The 24,005-nt window shown below is 34.2% G+C and overlaps 1 protein-coding gene across 2 annotated transcripts in view; it reads left to right on the forward strand.

Annotated features, from left to right (window-relative positions):
• Positions 1–24,005, forward strand: part of LOC117204844 (lachesin-like) — a 161,277-nt gene that overhangs the window by 70,444 nt on the left and 66,828 nt on the right. For both annotated transcript variants that reach the window (XM_033442630.1, XM_033442631.1), the window contains exon 2: positions 6,318–6,415. In XM_033442630.1, coding sequence (XP_033298521.1) covers positions 6,318–6,415 — 98 coding nt within the window. The remainder of the gene's footprint in view (positions 1–6,317; positions 6,416–24,005) is intronic.

A 24,005-nucleotide genomic window follows, 5' to 3' on the forward strand; every position in this document is an offset into this window, starting at 1 on the left:
CTAAAAAAATAATCAATATTTTCCTTTAGTATAGAGATGAAATGAAATGAAATTACTTGGGAAAAGTATTTAAAATTATAAAATAAAATGTCGTGGCTCTCATTAAAAGTTTATAAAATTATAGATAAATTTTATTGAATTTGTAAAGAATTCCTACGCATTTCTCCAAATGTTAAAATATTTGTTCAAATGATTGGTTATCATGTACATAATAAACAGATATATTGGGAACTTAGAATAAAAACGACTCTCGCAAATTTTTCGGTTTTATGGGTAACAACACGTATTGTAGTGGCCAGAAACATGTCTAGTAATACAACATGGTACAAGCGATACCATAAAAAGCGGTGTATATCCTGACTTATCGTTGAATGAATATTCAATGGTTCTACCAAAACAACCTTTGTTGAAGCTGTTTCTCACCAGAATAGCTATTGTCAAATGAATAGAGCGATCTTTGTGGTGCTTCCAATAAAACTGTTATTTTATCAAGTCATTAAATTCACATATTGATTTAATCTGGTACAAGCAATAGAAAAAAGAATATTTATATTTATATATTTACATATACTATTGTTTGTGTCTGTTTCGAACGTTTTACGACAGAAGGAACTTTAATCTTCATTATTTAATAGCATACAGTTCTTCTTCTACATAATCCAATATAATTCAATATCTCCTATATATTATAATTGCAGCAGTAGCATAGTATGACAAACTTTTTATTAAAAAATACCAAAATCTATTAAACAAAAATTAAAGATGCTAGAATATGCTTTTAGTTTTTCTAGAGAAACATATATAATTAAAAATATTTTGATTCAGATTACAGATAAATATTTGTCATCGTTATATAATTCGAGAATGTAAAAGTTAAAGTACCATCCATCAATTCTATATGTATAATGGAAATTTTATTTGTTGTGTTGCGTGTATGAGAAAGAAAATTTTGATTGATTAAGGTTTTGCATTTTAATTTAAAAATGTTGAACCAATGAATTAATACAAATAGACTGAAACCAGTAAAATATCAAAGTACGATAATACAATGCTAATTAAATAATATTTTTAGAATATACATGCAGTAGTGTGTCACATAACTTTGGAGTTGCGTGGCTTTACAAGGGTTTAAAATCGCGAGGTTTCTCTAAGCAGTGGAGAATGTAGGTCAAAAACTAATTTAAACGTTCCTTTTTCGTTGCAATAGCGGCACCCAATTTTCCGCAATTAAATGCCGTGAGTCCTTTGCATTAAATACGTTCACCTTGCTTTCATTTGGACCCTTCATTCAACGTACGTATCCGAAGAATATTTCTCAATATAATACCAATGGGCTGCGGCAGATTCAAATCCGGTAAATCATAGTTCTTTTTTCGTCGGATATGTCATCAAGCTTGCATGAATTTAATGCGACCACTCCCATTTTTGAATTTGAGCTTTATGAAAAAACGTAAACTGCCATGTTGTTTTCGCATGTTCCCTGCTTTTGTTTTTGTCTCTGCTGTGTTTACTTACTAACAGAAGTTAGTTTTCAAAACTGTACATTAAACAGGAGTAAGATATTACACGCTTGCATGTCAATTGATTTAATTACCTACACATAAGTAGTTCAAGTGGAAACATTTGACTGTACTGTACAAGCCTAAATGACGACACGAGACTGCACTTATTGCGTAACGATTATGCATGTGATACGTTGTCTCTTAAAGGAGCACATATTCTAACGAGCGCATAAATGTACCTATTACTGAACAACAGAAAATAAAAGATACGGTCATTGATTAAAGATTTCTACTAAACTTCAGAACAATTCAACTATCGCTGAGACATAGTTTTAATTGCGGAAAATTAGAAGGTCATTGAAATAAGCAAAATATCAATTTGCAACGATAAAATCGTAATTGCGGTGAGGTTATTCATGTACGTTAATAAGAGATGGATAACCAAATTGATTAAATAAAAAATGATATGTCAAATATTTTTGTATTTTATCAATACTTTATTAATTGAATTTATTATTGCGCTTGAAAATTGGACTATTTACATTTCCTTTTTCCCACGCTTAATCGAGGGTCAAATGAAAGCAATTTAATCGAAAGTTTCATATTAAAGAAATGAAATTTATATACACATTGTGATTCAATTAGATAGCGAACCGACCAAAATTACTTTCAACAATATCTAGACGCTCAGATATTTTAACTTTGTTTAAATACATGTTATGTTATATTAAAACATGCTGCAATTTGGCATATTATTTATAATTATATAGAGGGCGAGTCAGTAATAACTACCACCTGAAATAGCTCGTTATTTATTATAAAAATATTTTAATGAAATGTTTTTCAAGTGAAATTTATTGTATTTAAGGAGCCTAGTCAGATAAATGAACTTTGACTTCTTAATATCTTATTCGACGGATGTTCCAACTTTAATTTGTCAAATCTATTGTACAAAATACAAGAAAAGACGTGAAGCGGTATTCTCGTGTTTACGTTGTCTTTGTCTTTTAATTCGAATTCTAACTCGATAAATAAAGAACATTCTTATTCAACTTTCACACTTGTTACTGTAATTTTCTGACATGCTTCAGTAATGAGCATAGTGGTGCGAACAAAGCTCAAGGTGTTGTATTTACCGGTGATTTAATTAGACTGCGAGAGTTTTGCACTCAATAATGAACTTAACTTTCCGCAGTCCCTCTTAAGCATCAGAAGTTTATAATGTTTCATTAAATTCGAAGACGTAGCACAGTGATCCACAAACTAAAACTATTTATTATATAGAATAATTTATTATATTAGTTTATAAACTTTTTAGTTAATTCCTAGACTCCTTTGGGACCATATTCCAATGAATTCAAGAAATTCAAATGGCAATATAGCTTTAAAATCGGTAGACGCTTCAAAATTTCAGCATTTTTGCAATATCTCCTAAATTAATCCTCTTGTCTTTTTTCAGTCATTTTTCGTTCCAATAGTATTCTTCTATCGTTAGGAAAATTGTCAGGTTTGAGGACAATACGCAAGTATCGTCATTGATATGCATGATTTCATGTTTCAATTGTACGCTAAGATATTCTTAAAATGTAAAAACTTCTTTCCTCACCCAGTAGGGACAAAACCAAAATTGTAACATATAAAATTCAAAGATTACGGATAAATATTCCTATCCTTGCCTAAATATTTATAGTAAATTTTTATTTATTATAAAAAATTTATTAAGTTCAATGTAGACTAAAATAATTAATTTTTCTTTTTAACATACCAGAATTTATTAGTACAAGAATCCGTAATTATTTCAGTTAGCTGTGAAATGATGAATTTCGATCCTCGACTGTACTTTGAAGCATTGTACATCGATTCGAGAACCTTTGAGGATGTAAACGAATTAAACCGTCACTAGCTGGTGAGAAGTCGAGAAATTAATGCGTATTGGCTCGCGTCTCTCTGAGATCGTGTCTTACCTATTTCCTGCGAGGATCAATACTTCCTTAGAACATGATTAACGTTTAATTATCGTTTATCGGTTCAATGGCGATGCCGTTGCTTGTTAGAGCCCAAGCAAGTAATATCGAACGAATTTAGACGCTATATATGTCGCTGTGTATATATATGCGGTGCTTTGAGAAAATCTCTCCGCAATAATAGCTGTTTGTTAATAAGCTATTATTGAGATCGTACTGCCATTCGCCAATGTCTTTTTGTATTGATTTGAGCCTATTATATCTGTGTATAATAAGGCTATTTTGTCTGTAAAACAAAGTCTCAACAAATTTTAGTGGAAAATTAATTTATCCCATGCCAAAAAGATCAATTGTGAAATTTTTTGAAAAAAATATATTTTAAATAGAAGTTATTTTCTAGTTTAACTAAAATTCCCAAAGCAATTTACTCAATTTACTATTTTGTCGTACGAGTCCTTTTTTCAAAGAGTTATTCAATTTAGTGTGAACCGAATTTTTAAAAAAATATTAATATAATCTTTAAATTGAAATAATAGATTACGTATACACAGTTATATATAATAGTAATTATGCATTAAGACTGTGCAATAGCTGTGCGAAAATTTGCACGAATAAAGTTCACTAGAAAACTATGAGATAACGAAAATATGAAATGTTACGTTATATTGGATTTCATATGGCACTATTAGTCACATATATTTGAACTTCCCCAGGTTTACGATATGATCATACGTCATCGTATTTTTACCATAGTGAAGCTCGCTTTATTTGAGCATTGAAATAAAATTACTTTTTCGTTAAAAATGTCTGTTATCTATATCTATTTTATTTCTTTTTTTTTTTTTGTTAATCGTATTTTTTAGTCTCTTATATTTATTGAACACAGTAGATTCTTTGCACATTTTTCATTTCATTTATTGGTCATAAAAAATAAAATATAATCGTGTGTGGGAAATGTTCAAAAAAAGATTTGGTGAATTATACGAAAAAAATGTATTGATATGGGAAAAAGTCGATGGCACAGAAGATTTTCTATACCTCGCAAAATTTTCATATTTTTGTTGGACATTTGCATTTCCAGAACCTTAACCTTTCACCCCAACACCGATGACGATCGACGTGCCATAAATTCACAATATGGCCAATGTAGCCAATGGCCTTGCCAGAACTGCAATTTTTGGGTCCAGTTTCCAACAACCTTCCGCATAATAAAACCTTGGGTCGCTTACGATATGAATCAAATATATTTCGATGGCTGATACATCTGTTAGGTATATGCTTGTGCGGTATATTTAATGCATATATTCCTAAAAAATATATACTCTCGTTCTTTATTTTTTGTAGGCTATCAAATAACTTTATATATGTCCTCTAGCAATTTAATTCAGTTAACATCTATTATTATTATTATTATTATTTATTTATTTATTTAAAATTAGCATTTAATACTTACTGTTTCAAAATAAGAATCGTAACAAATTTACCTTCCTACAATTTTAAGAATATTTTACTGTTGGATACATTTCACTGAAAATCAATTAATAATGAAAACTAATTCAAAGCCTATCTATATTAAAAGAAAAAATGTATAATAACGAATACCTCAAAATAATTCATATACATATGTAATTGCTAATTAGGAATAATTCTATAAGGAAAGACAATAAGTTTTAACAATAACAATTGTGAATTGTAATAAATCTATTTTAATGCTTATGCATTTAAGATATGTTATGATACGTAAATAAAATACGTGAAATACGGAAATATAATAAATGGAAAAATACACATCCATGTATAAAATACATGAAATATACGAAAAGTATGTTGAAAATGTGTTGTGATAAGCGAATATTTATTATTTAGAGAATTTTATTGTAGCTTAAGTTGTAATAAAGCGTAAACATTGTTTTCATGCTTTTTAACCATAGTTCATCACAGATCTTTATCAGTTCAAGTTAGTTTATTATTTTTATATTTATAGCCCAACGTCACTTTATGTACGACTGAGGCGTATTAAAATTTATTCCAGTCCCGTTATTTAACTGCTATAGGCTCCTGAATATTCAATTTGTCTTTTAAAATTTCATCGGTTCGTACTGCAGCTTTCAAACTGAAGCTTCTCTCCGAAACATTTCAGTTCAATTTTTGTTCCGCTATTTACAGTTTGATTTTATTTTATTTAATGTTAAAATATCGATGAGCTAATAATTAAAAAAATTTTAGCGAAAGAGGTTGGCATTTCAAGATAATGTAATTTTCATTAAACATGCCAAATAAAATTTGTAATCTTTCTTACAATATTTATCAAGTGAAACATGCTTCTTTTGTTCCGTTTCTTTAATTATCCATCAAGACATGAACGATAAAATAATACAACAAATATAACAACAATACACAATACACAAAACAACCTACACGGTTCTCAACTCTCTATAAAATCACACATTAACATGACCATCTTCTCATAAAATCTTATCCTGGAATTTTATCAAAATACGAAAATAAATCCCTTCGTTCCCGATTTCTTCCTTCTGCCCCTTTATTTTCATGAGACATACGATAACCGCTCCTTAGATAGTCATGATGATCGAACGAAGGTTGTGCTGAAATCAGGAGAATAAGGATTTTGTCGAGAAATATAAAGAGGCTGGCTTAGTCCCCAGTTGACCCGCTTACGTTAACTCGGCCCATTCACCGGCCCGAGTTTCTTGAGTACTTCGCAAACTTTAGCGCGTTCCTAGGTGGGTTATAAGTATAAGTAGCAGTAAGTAAGTAAGTGTGTATACCACGGTTATGTAAAGCGTTCGCCGTGGCGGGATACTTAAGACGAGGACCTTTCGTGTTGCAGATTTACCCAGGTTCGGCACACCGTTGAACAACCTGACGGTCTCTGTGGGTCGCGAAGCTGTTTTCACCTGCATTGTGGAAAATCTTGGCCCGTACAAGGTGAGACGACACACGTTCTCGAGAATTTTTATTTTTCACGCGCCGTTGCAATGGTTTTGCAATTATCTCGCGTATTACACGTGTCGACTCCGACTCTGGGCAGTGTTTTTTGAAAGGAACAAATATTTTTCGAAACATTTCCTGGGCACTGAGTGAGATGTTTCGAGTGGTGCAGTGGTACGTGTAGCGTGTAATGTACACGTACATTAGCTAGAGAAAAGTAGATGGACTTTCCTGATCGTTGTTTTTCTTCCTAATCTCTTGTTATTAAAGAAGTTTAACATTCTAGAATTATGTATTATTATAATATAGAATTAGAATATATTAGGTTGTCTCAAAAGTTCCTTTCGTTTTATAAGGAAATAATAGATGCACAACATTTTTTGTTTTATATTATGTTGTTCTCGTATGTTCTATTATTACAAGATAGATCATATATAATTCAATAAAATAATATAAAACAAAAAATGTTGTGCATCTATTATTTCCTCATTAAACGAAAGGAATTTTTGAGATAACCTAATATAAAAGAAGAATAATATAGAATTATTCTTAGAATTATTAGTCTAAATTTCTAATTAAGATTCTAGTTAGAACCCTGGCTTTATTAAAGTAGCAATAACAAATAGTATGGTTAAATAATGATTATCAAATTTTCTCAATAAGTAGAGATACCAGACCTTAATATCAGAAAAAATAAAAATTAATTTGTAGACTTTTCTTCCATGTATAGGGATACATACATCTTACCGTTATATTGGAATAGTTGTTAACCATTAATTTCTTATAAAAATTATTCGACATAAGAATGCTATTAAACTGTCATAAACACCCATAGAACTTTATGACTACTAAGCCTCGTTCAGATTAAGTGACTCGACTAACGAGAATGTGCGAGAGAACTTGAATGAATGTCTCACGTCAAGTAAATAACAAGTTGCCATTGATAAAATGGTTTCAGATCGCTCGAATTCGGTTTCACTCGACTAATTTAAACGAGGCTCGACTTATTGAGATTTCGATTTCGTTTATAAAAAAATACGAGAGACTAAAAACAAATACCTAGAGGAAAAGAAGAGAACCGAGTGTGCAATACTTTCATCTGGCGCATCGTAACCTTGAACGCCACTGGTAAGTTTCATCAACGATCGAAAGAAAGTTTATAAGACTTGTAGAAAAGGGAGGAAAAGCAAAGAAGGAACGTAGAAGGTATGAGAGAATCGAAACGTAGAGGTAGAGAGAATTTAACAAACGGTACAAATAAATTCGGAGCCAGAGAGATCCGGTAAGAATCCGTATCCAATGCGTATCTCGGCAACTCCATTTAAGTAGAAATAAAATCCCGCGGGGTGTGAGTTCAGCAGTTTGTTAAGTGGTTCGTCCCTCTTGCTCCTCTTCCTCACCATTCTCTACCGACACTTTTATCTGTCTCTGTTTCCTTTTATCCTTCCTTCGTTTCTCTCCCTCTCTCTCTCTTTCTTTCTGCCTCGTTCCTCCGAGGGACGACCGAGGCATTTTCCCCTTCGCGAGGCGTTCCATTCGATTCGCCTAACCCTCTTAGCCGACTGTACCTCGCGCCAACCGCAAGGATACGAGTTATAGTTTTCCCGATAGAGGCATTCTCGTGACCGGGACTGTGTTTCGCCAATAAAAATGCGTAGGAATTGTTTTATGGCCGTACACGTGCGGCCAAACACACGCTGGTATGGAATCGATGCATTATCTTTACGCTACTGGTCAATGACGTCTCGCCGGAAATGGAAACGTCGAGGTAACATCGTTGATGTGTTCGGAATAAAAAAAGAAGAAGGAAATAACACAAATACAAAGAACTAATAAGCATGTTAACGATGTTAGACATTTTTTTATTTCATGATATAAAGTGAATAAATTAGTTCTTGGAATTAGAGAGAAGAATATAGTAACATAATATCTATACACATATGGATATTGAATTCTACGTATTCATTTCATACGCTTAAGAATATTTATTCATGAAATTATGCTTGAATTGAAGTAAAACGCATACATATGTATATGGTCCTAATATTAAACATCATATAATATAGTATGCTACAACAGGATTGTAAACGAACTTTTAAATCATAGAATAATTTGGATTTTTTTTAATATAAAGGAATAATAATTTCATCTTTTTTTATTACAACGTTTATCCTGTAAACGTGCTAAAAGTGTCCGATAAACTACGAGCAAGAATTATAAAAGACGTACAGAAGCTATTTTTGAAAGAAATTACTTATTCATTAACATCTATAATTTCTGGATAAAATTCGAAACACGAATATCCTATGTAAAAGTAGTAGGTATTAATAAACGAAGTTTCCAAAAATTTGTTAATTAATGAACAATTCACCGAAGATTTATGGAAAGAATCTCCCGATCAGAAACATATTTCACTTTTTTAACTCCCTACTAGGCTAACGTAAGTGCATTACACAGATATCTATTTAACTAAAACGGAATTTTACCATGAAAATGAACCGCTGATTGAGAAAGTTATATTTTCGATGCATTCGAGATAAGACACTTACAAGTCTACTGCAAATAATATATTAGGTTTGGTACGTCGGCTTTTGATTACTTTAGAAATTGCCGTAGACGAGGCGATGACATAAATTCGTCGCATCCAGAGGAAATACCGATGACACGAGCGCGTCGAACAGCCGATAAAGTAATCGTAAACTTGGCTTCTCGCTCGCGAGTACGCCAATTATCATCTAAAAGCGGAAGATTAACTTCCACCGGTGGCGCAGCTGGGTAACGATGTAAATTCGCCCGTCGAACGCGTTAGTTCCGTGCGATTCGTTACCAGCGAGTAAATACACTCGCATTAAGAGTTCCTTTCGCGACGATTTTAAACTTTGCTAATTACTTCATCAGCCAGCTAATTGAACCGTATCGACATACCACAAATATACAATTGTATTGCTAAATTTCAAAGGAAATCAAGGTACAAGGGAACATTGAATACGCTCTAGAATACGTGTATACATATATCCTAGGTATGTACAGGTGTATAACAGGTTAATATTGCCGGAAGCATGGAGTCGATTATTGAAAGCGCGCCCCTTTTTACTGATCAAGCGGCATTCGTTTCTATTTTTCCTCATTCTTTCTTTCATTCATCCTTTTTCTTTTCTAGTTATAATGCTTGTTAGCGATGAAGCGTTCTTAAAGGTCAATTAGTTTATTAACTTTGGAACAATTTAAGGCAAGTATCCATTTGGACTGTGTATGATCAACGAGTATAAATGAAGATGAGCTGTATCGATGAAACTCTATTTCTATTTGACTCATTTAATGTCTAATGTAGTTTAAACTACATTTTACAAAGTATTAGGTTAAGTAAAAAGTTCTGAGCGTTTTTCGCTAGATGTCTTTAGTGAGCCATATCTCACGATGTGCACATCGCATCGAGTCATAGTATACACCGATTTCAAGGTGATATTACGCATCAAAAAGGTTCTTTGTCAGTTTTGTGTTCGGTGAAGCCAGTTGTGTGTTACAGCGTTCGAAAATGGAGATAAAAAAAGAGAAAATTCGATACATTCTTCAGTACCACTACGACCAAGGTGAAAAGGCGGAGCAGGCGGCCAAAAAAATTTGTGCTGTTTATGGACCCAGTACAGTATCGAATGCAACAGCAAAGCGGTGGTTCCAACGATTCCGTTCTGGTAATATGGACGTCGAAGATGAGGCACGCTCTGGTAGGCCAATCGTCGAAAATGTGGATAAAATCATGGAAATCGTCGAGTCGGACCGGCATGTGAGCACTTATTCCATTGCCCAGGAACTGAAGATTAGCCAGAAAACCGTTTGGAACCATTTGCATAAGGCTGGTCTCAAGAAGAAGCTCGACGTATGGGTGCCACATGAATTGACGCAAAAGAACCTTTTGGACCGAATTGATGCCTGCGATTCTTTGTTGAGACGTAACGAAATCGACCCATTTTTGAAGCGGATGGTGACTGGCGATGAAAAATGGGTCACATACGAGAACAACAGCCGAAAAAGATCGTGGTCCAATCGCGGTGGGCCGGCCCAAACGATCGCCAAGCGTGGATTAACGGCCAAGAAGGTTTTATTGTGTGTTTGGTGGGATTGGAAGGGAATCATCCATTATGAGCTGCTCCCATCGGGGCAAACACTTAATTCGGACCTCTATTGTCAACAACTGACCAGACTGAAGCAGGCGATCGACCAGAAGCGGCCAGAATTGGCCAATAGGAAAGGTGTTGTGTTCCATCAAGACAACGCCAGGCCGCACACATCTTTAACGACGCGTCAGAAGCTCCGAGAGCTTGGCTGGGAGGTTCTATCGCATCCGCCGTACAGTCCAGACCTGGCACCAAGCGATTATCACCTTTTTAAGTTTTTGCAAAATTTTCTTGATGGTACAAAACTGGCCTCAAGAGAGGCTTGTGAAAATGAGCTGGTCAAGTTTTTTACCAATAGGGACGAGGACTTCTTCAACCGCGGAATTATGAAATTGCCTTCAAAATGGACAAAAGTAATCGAACAAAACGGCGCATATTTAATCTAAATCGAATAATCTTGACTATGTTAATTTCATCGTCGAAATAAAGCGAAAAAGCGCTCAGAACTTTTTACTTCACCTAATATGTAAGTAAAGTGTCTACAATACAAGAGAGTCTTTTCATTCAAGAGTCTTAAAAAGAATATCTGATAACCTGTTGAACATACTGGCACTCAAAACGGCATGTTATACACGGCTCGTTTTATTTTACTTTTTCGAAATGATCGAATCTCAACAATTTTCAATTGATCAAATCTCGAACTGATCAAAAATAATTATAGATGAGACATTTGAAAGCTAAAACTTGTCTTCTGTTACATTTCAATATTTTAAATTGAATATAAAGTTTTTCCAAGAGAGGAGAACAGAGATGTTCATGGGGCGATTATGTATATTCTTTCACTTGGATCAAACAAATTAACATTAATTGAAAGTTTCGATTTTGCTACGAGGGAAACGTAAGCAGTTAATATTAACATGCTCTTTCCGCTAGCCGGTTGGAATTTGTGAAAATTAAACAACGTTGGTAGATGAAAGCGAATATACAGTTTGCACATTTCCCGAAGTCGGCGGGAAATTTTAAAATTTCATTAAAGAGTCGAAATTACTTCCTGTGGAAGCGGCAGTGAGGAAGGGGGCGACCCTAACCTCCGCCGACCCGCGTATTTTTACGCTGTTAAACCTAATTGAAGTTGGAACCCTTGAAATTTGTCGGAGTTCGCCAGATTAGCATCGAGAGAATTTCTTTTTCGTCTCGTTAAAATAATCGTTCCCACTTGAGTTTCTTGTTTTCCACCGCTCAGCGATTTAGCGAGATTTCATCACCGAACATTTTTTTTTGTCTTTTTTACTGAGAAACTTTCTGATGGTAAGATAATATTGAAATATACAAGATATATGAAACGTGACAAGAGGATATCTTCGGGGATATGGGTAATATCGAAAAATGTCAATAATCAATTATTGACAGTATGTATATGTCGTACATTACTTTCGCTATAATATAATTACTTCTCAATAAAGAAAATCCATTCATTCTTTTTATTCATACTTTTATTTATATTTGTTACTCATATTTATGGCTTTATCTATCGTAATCATTTCAACTTAAAAAACGTTAATCGTTTCGTAGTGGAGATTTAGAAGTCTGTATTGGAATATGAAAATCATGAGTGACTATTATTAGCGATTGTTAGCAATGTTTCATTTAGCTTACGAGTAGATTTAAAGTCAGAGTTAAATTGTGTATTTATTTCGTTAGCAAGTTCCGGTTCACTTAACCCGGAATAGATTCCACTCTAATAGGATCGTCATTTAATTTCCGTTGTTTAATCCAATGAAGATTACGTTCTACTTTACAGCGAAATGACAAATTTGGAGGAATTTAAAACACGATAAATGGAAAAAATTGAAGAATTATTTCCTAATAAGATAAAGTTTATTTAATTGGAGGTATTAATAAAAATCGAGTAGAAGGATTATTATATTTTATATGTAATAAATACTTTATTATAGTTCATATTTAACTAGTAATGTGATACCATAATTTTTATATTCAAGTATTTCAAATTCGAAATTTCTACGTTTTCTACTAATTTCTATGTAACTTCCTTCTACGTTATTGCATCTCGTTTTTATCTTAGTATATCGTAAATTATACAGAGCCTTGTGTCGAGTCGTTCGACATTTTTGTTCGAAATGTTTTATTTATGTCATCGAGAAAGAAAAGAACTCTTTCCCGTTTCAACACGGACAAGTCTTTCGATTCCCTTCTTTTGTTTGCTGCATTTCGACGCATAATAGTGAGATCGAGCTTCGTTTCTTGCCACAACTCGTTTCAACAAAGCATCGTTTGCATTTTCATAGTATTGTACGTTTTTAAAGCAGAAATCGCGAACGCTTTTTCCTTTGAACATTAAATGACACAGGAGAAATTGATTGAATAAAAAAAGCAACATTTACGCAAAATGCAAATTAATTGAGACAGATATAGAGATATTACAACAGTACATAAGAATAATTCATTATTATCGATCGTTCGTTAAATACTTGATTCTTCAATTTCACATATTTTTAAATGTTGTTCTTTTAATGGAAATATCGAGAACAAAAGTAGACCACATTTTTCCGAATGTGAGTTTATAGCACTGGTTTAAATTAAATTAAATATTTTGTACTTATATTCATTTTAATAAATTCAGTATATTCCATTTTTATATTTTATTTTAAAACTGAGTCTGTTATGAGTCTACTTTTTAATGCATCATATCATTTTCTGAAAAATAAATTATATCATATTAAGTATAAGTACAGAACAGAATTATTGAAGTTTTTGCGTAATATCCGTAGGAATTTCATTTATTGAAGAGTAAAGGTAAACCATTTCAAACTCTTTCACAGCAATTCCCTTGATTCTATATCATTTCTACTTCTTATCTCTATTAAAATAAATCTCAATACTCACTTCCATCAGTTTCAAAGAAAACACAATTCCAATTCGCAATTACGCAAGTTCCATAGAAACTTTATCCGCTGAAAACTAAAGCTAATCAAACCGTTCTCAACTCTTATACACCAGTTCCCTCAACTTTATATCATTTTCTCATATCTTTTATTATGACAAACCGTAAAATTCAATTTAATGAGTTTCAAAGAAAAACAATCGCAATACGTAATATCCATAAAAACTTCATCTACTGAAAAATAAAGCTAATCAAACCCTTCAATATGCTCAAATCTATTTTAAAACTCTAAAAGAAAGAACACGAGGTAGCTGTGTCCATCCGAACACCAGAAAATCACAGTGCAATCGTGTTTTTCTACTGGAATTATGTAGCGAACCCGGGCATCGACGTGCAGGATCGCGCGTCGTACGACAGTTTCCCAACGATCACTGACATTCATACTCGTCCACAAAACGTTCGTACCTTCTGTCGCGACTGCCCCATCAGATTACCAGTTTGATCTCGCAAGAGCCAGCCAAGTCTGCCAAATGGTTGCATACCGTTCCGCCATTTCGCTTCCAGCTTAAACGAATATACCGGAGCCGTAATGCGGTTTTCACGATCGTAACTTTATCGACCGGCGGATCGAGTGCCAAGTATCGCGTGTACTCGTATATACTTTGCTGTATGGTTGCATTGTTCGAGAAAGTCGCTCGTAAAAGTCGTGGAACCGCGAAAAGCTTAAGGCGAGGTTTCATCGCGGCGAATAACGTCAGGGGCCACTTCTATGATTCTCAGCCGCGACGTTCCAGCTAATACGTAATATTACGGTGGAACATGGCGTGCAAGCAAGAGTGCCAGCTACATATTCAATGAGCTTTACGATAGAAACGAACGAGTGAACGAACGTGAGAGTTGAGTCGTGAATGTTAATAGAAGTTCGAGTAAATTATAATTGGAGAAATAAACGATTACAGGACGGGATTTGATTATGCGTTAGTGTGTTGGTGGAATGCCAAGATTTTAATGGACGTTATTTAATGCAAGGTAATGGCGGGAAGAGAGATATTGGTGGAAGAAGGATAGTTGGATTCGTGTGCTGACTATAAGGAAACGGTTTGAATTTAGAGGTTGATAGGATCTTAGAATTTGTTTGTTAAGTTTCGAAATGGGGTAGACTTTTTGTCTTTCGTACTTGCTATGTCACGACGATTTTGCTGACGATTGTAAGGAGACCGTTAATGGCAAGGGAGATAATCGAGGATAAGGTCGTAGATTTAGGTTGTTGAATTTTGAAATGAGGTGGAATTCCTTCGATTCATTAAACGGGACGAAAATCATTTATTCCGCAGTCGATTATTTACATTGATTTTGCATATAATTTCATATATAAAAATATAAACACGAGATACGGGGAGGGAATTCTTTGAATGGAAATCATAAAGGGATGAACTAAACGGAATTGGGGTTCAAGAAAAGGAAGATAAGTCTAAATGGTATTTTATCACTGAGTGCCGGGTCAGATTCTGGTCATTTTTCTCTAATACTGCAGTTTTTCTCCCTCTTAAATTTGGTGCTTACCCTAGATTCCTGAAACTTGTTCCAACGCCCGTATTATTTCCTTCTACCATTTATTTCGATCTCTCTTATATTTTACGCGTGAGTTTTGAGAAATGATCTTCCTCGAGTTAATATCTTTTATCATATTACAATGTGGTAAATTGTAAAATTGTGAAACATAATTTTATAACTTACAATTAGATTATATTAGCTTACACAAGTCGCTTATCAATTCACTGATATTGTAAATTAATAAATAATTGCGCGAATAATTTGCTTAGAAAATACAATTATTGCACATCTAACTGCGAGAAAATTTTCTATACTCCCGAATTTATGCTAAAAAAGGTGATCCAAAGGAACGACGGGTGCGCATAGTTTCAAGGTCTCAGAGGGATTCTTCGAATGCTTGGGCCGTCGTAACCATCGGCATTACGAATAATTAATACGGCGGTTTGTTTGCATGGGCAATCACAGGGCAGCTCGTGCACACAAGTTCTCTGAGGCTCTTATCGAGCCGCCTCTCTTGCTCCTCTACTTCGGCTATTGACTTCGAGACGCGGGATTCGCCCCGCATTCTCCGAGGTTAACCTCCTTACTTCGAATAACCCCGCATTAGAGCCGACAGCAGACACGCGTCGGAAATCGTGCGTCTAGCTGCCTCGAGATCTTCAGGTAATTACGGATTCTTAATAGGCCCGACCATTTAGTAGAAAGCATGCTCTAATAGATGATCCTCGAGGCTCGAGGACCCAGCCAAATTATACAGAACGGTGTAAAAAAGGAATAATATGAAAGGATTATTAGATCTGAGAAATGGGACGTCTAGTTTCCTTATGGAGTTGTTTTAGAAAGAAGTCTATGATTAGACTGCGAATTTTCATGTGTTCGTGTGGGAAATTTAATGGTGCCCAGAATGCATGTAAAAGTAGAATACTTGTTATAATTAGGGATGGAGCACTCGAAACCTGGAAATCCTGAAACTCTTCGAAACTCAGAATGAATATATAATATAGTACGATTTGGTAGAAAAATTGCAGAAACTAAGAAATTAAAGAAGGAATAATTGATCGATGATTATAATGGTATAAAAAGTATTTTACAATTTGTGAAATTGACTTCGATTTCAGAATATCCAGAAACGAAAGGGAATTAATAATAAAATATTAATAACATAATATAATGTCCTTTTCTCGGTTCAATTTTCTCCAATCTTTTCTAATAAAAGATTAATATTTACTTGAATTTATTCCTTTCATTATTTCGGAAGAAATTATGTGATTAATCGAAGGAAAACAAATAAACTGCACAACAAAACGACGAGAACCAATTTTGCACGCCATCAAGATTTCTATTTAAGTCTTGTGAGCCACGCAATGGGTTAAGATCTTGAGATGCAACACAAACGATTAAATTCGTAAATCTCCTCTAATACCTCTACATTTCGCCATCTCGACCGAGATGGAATGTTTCTTCACAGACGAATACCTTGGTACAAAGAGAGAATCCGTCAGACAAAGTATCGAGAAACCATTGTATCATCTTGACCGTAGCAAACATGCAACCGATCGAGCGAATACGTAAAGGACGTCTCAACGATTGAAGGAGAAACGGACAAGAATAGAATCCTGAATTGCGTGTTTCCTCTGTCTCGTTGAGTTTGCCCGCTTCACACAGTCAGACCGCTGATATTAATACCATGATAACGCTAACTGTTTCGAACTGGATAGAATTTGCTGGTGGTGGGGAATAGTATCTTGAGATACAGGCTTTTGAGCCTTTAGGTCGATGGCAAGGGCCACTGGCGGATGAAACAATTATTAGATCGAGTCAAAGGAGGATGGTGGAGGCTCTTAAGGAAAACGGAGTGCGTGGCATCCTCGAATACAATTGCAATACCACGTCTGAATTTGCATATAGTTATCTCTATCCTATGACTTCTCTTTCGTCTTTGTGGCTGGAATTCAAAATTGCATTGCGTTTATTAAATTTACGCCCGGCTATACCGCGATTAGGAAATCGACGAACGAATGCCCTCCGGACCGAGTTACCCTAACGATGAGGGTAATAACATCCGAGCAATTAGATCGTGAAAACGTTTCGCCCGCTTTTAAGTGGCGGACGTCGTGTAGTGGTTGTTAAAAAACGTAGACGATACTTTTCGACGTCGGATCCATAAACTAGATGGAACGAAAATTGAAAAATCAAACAAGACGTATCTAAACTATCCTCCATAACTTACACCTACAAACATGAAAAATTGCTTAAAAACGAATATCAAAGCCATTCGTTTAATTTAACAATCCATTAAACTGCATCATAAATCAACTGATACAATAATCGTCAATCTAAAGCTTTCAAAATGCACGAATTTTTCCTGCGGAACGTCAAAACCATTCGCACTTATAAATCTTCAGTGATCTTTCACGAGAATGGAGACGTGTAGATATATGATGTCGGGTTAGTAATTTGATCGGTCTTGCCTCGACGAAATACTCGCAGCACGGAGGTCGGAAAGTCGCATTCCAAAACGGGGATTTATCATCGATACTCGGGGGCGGTGACCGAAGACGGTAAATGTTCGAACGTCAGTTGCATCGGATGCAGCCCCGCTTCCACTTATCGACGCAAAATATTTGCCAGAAATCGCTCTACTCTGTCCTTCCTTCTTCTCGATACCGGATATACGATAGAATTTCCGCTTGAATCTTCGCGAGCTCTTGGCGAGCTCTCTCACGTGTATTACGAGTGGAGCAGCAGCCGTTGCGTTTGCAACAGTGACAAACGGAAAGGGTACCTTGTAATCTAGCTGGCGAGAACCGTGAGAATCGAAAGGTGAAGATGAAGCTGCAAGTAGTCAAGGAAAGTGGAGTGGCAACGTTTTCACGACGCATACATCCTATCTATATGTGTTACGTACACTCACAAGAAGGGAAAACGACATCCGAAACGCGGACAATGTAAAAGCTTTTGCCAAGGATGTGATGTCTATGGATGGTCTATATTGATGGTTCTTAATGTTTCGTGAAATGATTGCTAGGCGATACTTAACGTAGATTGTTTTCCTTTTTCCTTTCATTGCTGCCTACGATCTAACGTTTTACGAATATTTTTTTTTTCATTTAAATCTGAAATTCTTACTTCATCCAAGTAACTTCCTCGTTTATATTTCTTCCTGTTGAGTTTAAAGTACACAAGCCGTCTCATTCGTGAATTTAAAGTACACAAGTTTTCTCATTCTTCCGCTGTTATATTAAAGGCTAATACAATATACAGCAAGTTTGATTTTTACGTGCAAACTTTGAAGTTAACTGAGTCAAACTCTATCTTGCCTTACCTATAGTAGCATCAGTACAATAAGATTGATAATACGATATGATCGTAGATTATTACATAATTTAAAATATTTTAAGCAGTTCTTGCATCGATTTATGCTCTTTTTTATGAGCATATTATTCTTATTTCAATCCAACAACTAACTCAGACCAGTATCTTCCGTTTCGTATGTCCTAACAACTTCATATATCCATGCACCCTCCCTTTCTCCATTTTATAATTCCTTCGTTGCTTCTAACTAATTCCATTGTTGCCCAAACAATAATGCATCAAATAAAATTCGGCATTATTAACAGCAGACAAATACTCTGAGAACGATGAACATATAATACAATTTTAAATAACACAAAACCAATTAATTAGTCTCGTTGCTCAAGAATTTTCTATATTCGAAGAAACAATCATACTTAAACGAAAATAGAAACGAATCTTCGCTCAAATCCCATTTAACCTCTCTTCCGAATGAACAAATTGCAAACCTCCGGTAACACAGAACAAAATGTAATCCTTAACACAACTGAGAAATCACGTTCGTCATAATCCAGTGTACGTGTCGCGTTCTCAACAGGTAGCGTGAATCTTGTACCGGAAGTACACGTACAGGACTAATGGGAACGCCGCAATGGCTTTCTTTCATCTTTGCCTTTTCGTTTTTCTACGTCTCTCGCTCTCTTCTAATCCGAGTATCCGAGCACTCGAACGCGTTTCGATCCGGTATTACGACGATATCGCGACTCGTGCTTGCGGCAATTGTCGGGAATTAATTGGACTTTATCACGTCAAACGAATCAGCTCGGTTAAATTACTTCACGGTTGTTTAGTTTCAGTTCGCGTGAATAGCCAGAGAGGTTGAACCATCGACGCGCCCGAGAGGTTGATTTGTGCAACGCGTTCAACACGTTTTCCCTCAATTTTCCGTGTTCCCGGCCACGAGAGGGCCATCCTACCAACCATAAAACACCGCTCTTTTCATACTATCGTCCCGTACTATGACAGCGAAAATATTGCCTTGATTTTCCACTCTTCGTTGTCTGTCTTGCGTTCAACTTGCCATGGATTTGAAACCCATGCGCCCCAATTCGCGAGTACGATGATGAACGAGGTCGAGGTGCTCGTCGAAAAAAGTTAAAATATGGTATACAGTTAAATCAGAAATTCTAGAATGTCCCAGTATGCGAATTTTCTATCCTCGATGGTCAGTTGTTCTTTTCGTAATATTTTTATCGTTTTTCATTATCTACTTGGAAACTGCATGGACTCGATGGAATAGAATATTCGTGGGACATGGATTGTGACAAATGGTGCTTTTTGCTAAGTTGTTTTATAACTTCGCCAATTTATTGTAGTAGTTTTTTGATCAATTTTGAGGGAGATATATTGAGACATAATATTCAAAATTGTTAAGGAATCGATATTATCGAATGAATCTATTATTATCAAGAATGGACGTAAATATATAAGTTTGAAAAATTGCTTATGTTATTCGTATGATACTCTAATGAAGACAATCTTTAATTTTTTAATTTAATTTATTTTCGGTAAACTGTCTGTATATTCAAAAGATCACCCAAAGATATGTGTTTCTATTATTAATAACTAATTGAAAACAATTTTTCTCTCAGACTAAAAGAAATCAATCCTGAAAGGGTTAAGATAGTCATAAAAAATCTGCGGACATAAAAAATGGGTACAAAAATCAGAGTGGCGTGAAAAATGATCTTTTAATTACTTTGATTAGTGTATTTATATATTGTGAGGATTTGAGTTATGTACTCTATTTTACTGCTTTCGTTTTGTTCTGACAGACTAACGGGTATCCATTTACATCAGTATTAAAATAAAGAAGATTTTGTAGTATAAACTGCTTTAAGTATAATGTTTCTTTAGTACTTGGTAAACTTAAGATATTCTGTTCTCCGCTATAAAGTTTATTTTAACCTGAGACAGAGAGATTAATTTTTTATGCAAAGAGAAGTTATCTATTATTCCTTTGTCCATAGCAAGAATGAAATCTGATTACATTACAGATCTGAGATAATCCATAAATATCATTGATAATCTTTTCCACAGAAGTAAAATTAACAAGAACGAGAAAAGAAGTGAGCTTATAAGGGTGAAAAAGATATTTCTCATAAATTATTAGTTTCTTAATGGACAGATACGTTAGTAGCAAGCGATTCTTTTTTAATTTTGTAAGTTCCATTTTTTTTTAAATATGGGCTTCTTAATTGGAGATCGAAAATTTCTGAATTTATTGTAATTTTGGGAAAGATTGTAAGAAACTTTGCGTTTTCAAAGTTTGCAATCTACTTTCGGTTATTATGTAATTTAATCTTATTTGTGAGCGATTCAGTAAATCCTGTAATTTTTTGTGGTTGACCTAAGAAAATTCTGAATGCGCAGCTATGTAGAAATTACTGTAATTTGAATTTACTTCCAGTTCAAGGAAAACTTGTCTTCGGTTAATCACAAGTTTCTTTAGAAAATTTGTTTCATTTTTCGAAGAAATTACGTAGTTAATTAATTGTACAGAAGCTTATAAAATTGCAGGAAAATATTAAACATTTGTAATTTGAGAAAGTAAAACAAGTTTCAGAGAAAGTATATTATTAAAAATTTTTTAAATATTATGAATCATTTACAACTTCATGCGAGATAAATCGTGAATAATGGAACAAGAAAATATTGAAAACGTATTTGTATTAAAATTTCACATCAATTTCTCATCTCAAAAGAAAAAAAATAAATCTCTCCAAAATAGAGGGATAATTCTTCTAATTTCCTTTTTTATCTCCTACATTTTGCCGTAAAATGGATTCCGCTTTTCTATGCACAACAAAACCTATTAGCCACGCTATAACTCATGACAGGTTAAATTATTGCGTCACATAAAACGCTTTCACTACGCCTTTCTATACCATTATAATACTTTGAAGAATGTCATTATCCTTTGAACTAAGCCGCTTCGGCTAAAAGAAAATACCTGTTCCTTACTTTTAACTATCTTTAAAAATCTTCCAAGTTTTGGAAAAATTGTTGTTGAGCATTTAGCAAATGTTTTTCGCGTTACTAATAACGAGTCTGCGGGTATTCATGCATATCTAAGAAGCTCGGAGGTGAAAAAATATACAGAATGCACATAATTCGCAAAGGTACATACGTAAAATATTCGAAGTACTCGTTATGGTATTTGAATCTTCAGAAGACAAACTAATCAACTCCACTTTTGATTTTCTCAATTTTATTATCTAGATAAAAGATTAATACCTATCTTCATGAAAAACAAACTACTTACATAGAGTTATTTAGTACAAGAAGATAACACGAATAGTTGTAAATTCCAAGCTAAATTAAAATAAAGTAATATTTATAACATCGCCTGTCTCTGCTTTTAAATTTATCGATTTGATCGATATTCTTCGTTTCTGAGTTAACTCGCTTGATGGGTGAAACAAATTACGTAGATTCCACTTCTCCAGTTGTGTTCAGAAAACTATAAAAATGCATAAACATCCGCTAACTGCTAATAACAATAACGATTGTTTTGGTTCTGTTTGGCTCTGTCGTATGCTGTCTTCTCGTTTAGAGGATAGAATTTTTCGCACGTAAAGAACGATGAACTCACATATCGAAAGCTGATAACGAAAATCGACATTGATCGCGTTGCCAACAGCACTTTGCCTCCTGAAATTGAAAATTTTCAAGCTCACTCGCGTACAAAAGAAAATGGAGCAGATATTGAGAATATGGCGTGCGCGGAGTAGAATGTTTCATAGCGGAGTTTTCTTGCGAACTCAGACGCGGACGATGCATAAGCGTGTTTCGTGTGTGGAATAGGGTCTCCAATAGGGGGACTCTAATGAAATTCCGTTCAGACGTGCTATTTACGGATGTTGTTTGCCGTATGAAAGTCATAAATGAATATCGAAAACTTGGTCGATATTATTAAGTTTGTGGGCCGTGAGTCTCGTATCTTTCCTTTGCACGATGTTTGACCTACTCGTGAAAGAGAAACACTGAAAGTTTTTAATCGATACGTTTCTTCCTATTGTAGTACAAGTGGCTTAGATCCTGAAGTAGTTTATATCTTTCGAGACTCATAAAAGTAATTAACAGGAGAAAATGTTAATAACCGGTTGGTAAAAGAAAAATCGTGGCGGAAAATTAAGAATATTAATTTCAAGGAAATTTAAGAAAAATAATGCAATGTTATCAAATAAGTGTTTTATTAAATAACGTATACCTTGATATTTGTGTTAATGATTTTATTCTTTTTTCCATCTATGGTTTTATGAAGTTAATTTCACAAATTAACATAATTTCTTTTGAAAAATATGTCATCTTTTCTAGTTGCTGAATAATACATAGTTTAGAAAATTCAGCAAGTTGATGAAAATTTGATGAATATGAAAATTAATCGACTTTCAAACAGAATATGTTTGGAAGTAATTTTTCGAATCAGAAATTATCAGATTAAAAGGAGACTTGTAAGGAACATGTATCATATATATAGCCATGCGTTATATCCTAAGACAGCATTCCGCCACGTTGTTGGCAACTGCAGTTACTTGCTAAATTATATCTATTCTCCAGCGTTAAGTCCCAGACATGACCCAGAAATGAGAGAAGGTATATTCTTCCTCTTTCCACTAGAACAACTAGAACATCAAAAAGATACACCATCCATAAAACACGACACCACCTTTGCAACAGTGGAGAGTAACTACTAGAAACAGACCAAATTGATAAAATTAATAGTACTCGAATTGACCAATCAAATAGGACTTAATTCACTAAAAAACAGATTTATAGTGTAAGACTTAATTGTAATTTAATCTGCACAAAGCAATATGTATTTTCTTCTCTTATTGCTACGTTTAACGTCGAACTGGAAATACTGTTCGAGTTAGATTTCAATAGCATAAATTAATATAGACTGTGCAGAATACGAGGAACATACAGTATAACTTAATATTATGTTTCCACAATAATTGTTTGACAAAAGTCGTTGGACTACTAATAATTATTTTACTCACACAGGCATAAATCTATAAATATAGTTCGTGTGCAATAATTGGATTTATCCTCCAATGTGTTTGCAATCTATTTATTTACAAAATATCAAAGATGCGATGCGTTGAATTGTATATTATGTGAAGCTTCGAAATGATAATATAAAGAACTGGAACATTTACCATACTTTTTATATAATATTTTGTTATCATTTGTTCCTTATATCTTGTTCTCGTTATGACAGTTGAAATTCATACAATTTCGTGTTGGTCAATATTGGAAATTCCACATCTAATAGTTACAGACTTGTATTTTATTCTATCTTTCGTGTTTCATTTTGTAAAATATCATCTCTCTGGAAGAAGAACATTTTTCATAAAATTTTATGGAGAGTTGTTCGTAGCCTGCGACGTTGTACATTTTGTAAATTTTATACGAACAACAAGGAGAAAACAGCGGTTAAAAACACAAATGCGCGAATAAAGAGGAATAGACACGCGCGCATGGTACATATATGTAAGGAAGAAAATCGGAGAAAAATACATTTGTGAAACGCATGTCGTCGTAGAATAAATTTTCAACCATTGCGAAGTATTCTGTAGCAATATGCAACTGATGCATCATAGCGGTCGTTAAGAAACGTACTGAGTTTTCGAGAAACTTATTCCCGTAACATTAT

This window comes from Bombus bifarius, unplaced genomic scaffold (genome assembly GCF_011952205.1).
Source record: "Bombus bifarius isolate JDL3187 unplaced genomic scaffold, Bbif_JDL3187 scf7180000007984, whole genome shotgun sequence".
NCBI lineage: Eukaryota > Metazoa > Arthropoda > Insecta > Hymenoptera > Apidae > Bombus > Bombus bifarius.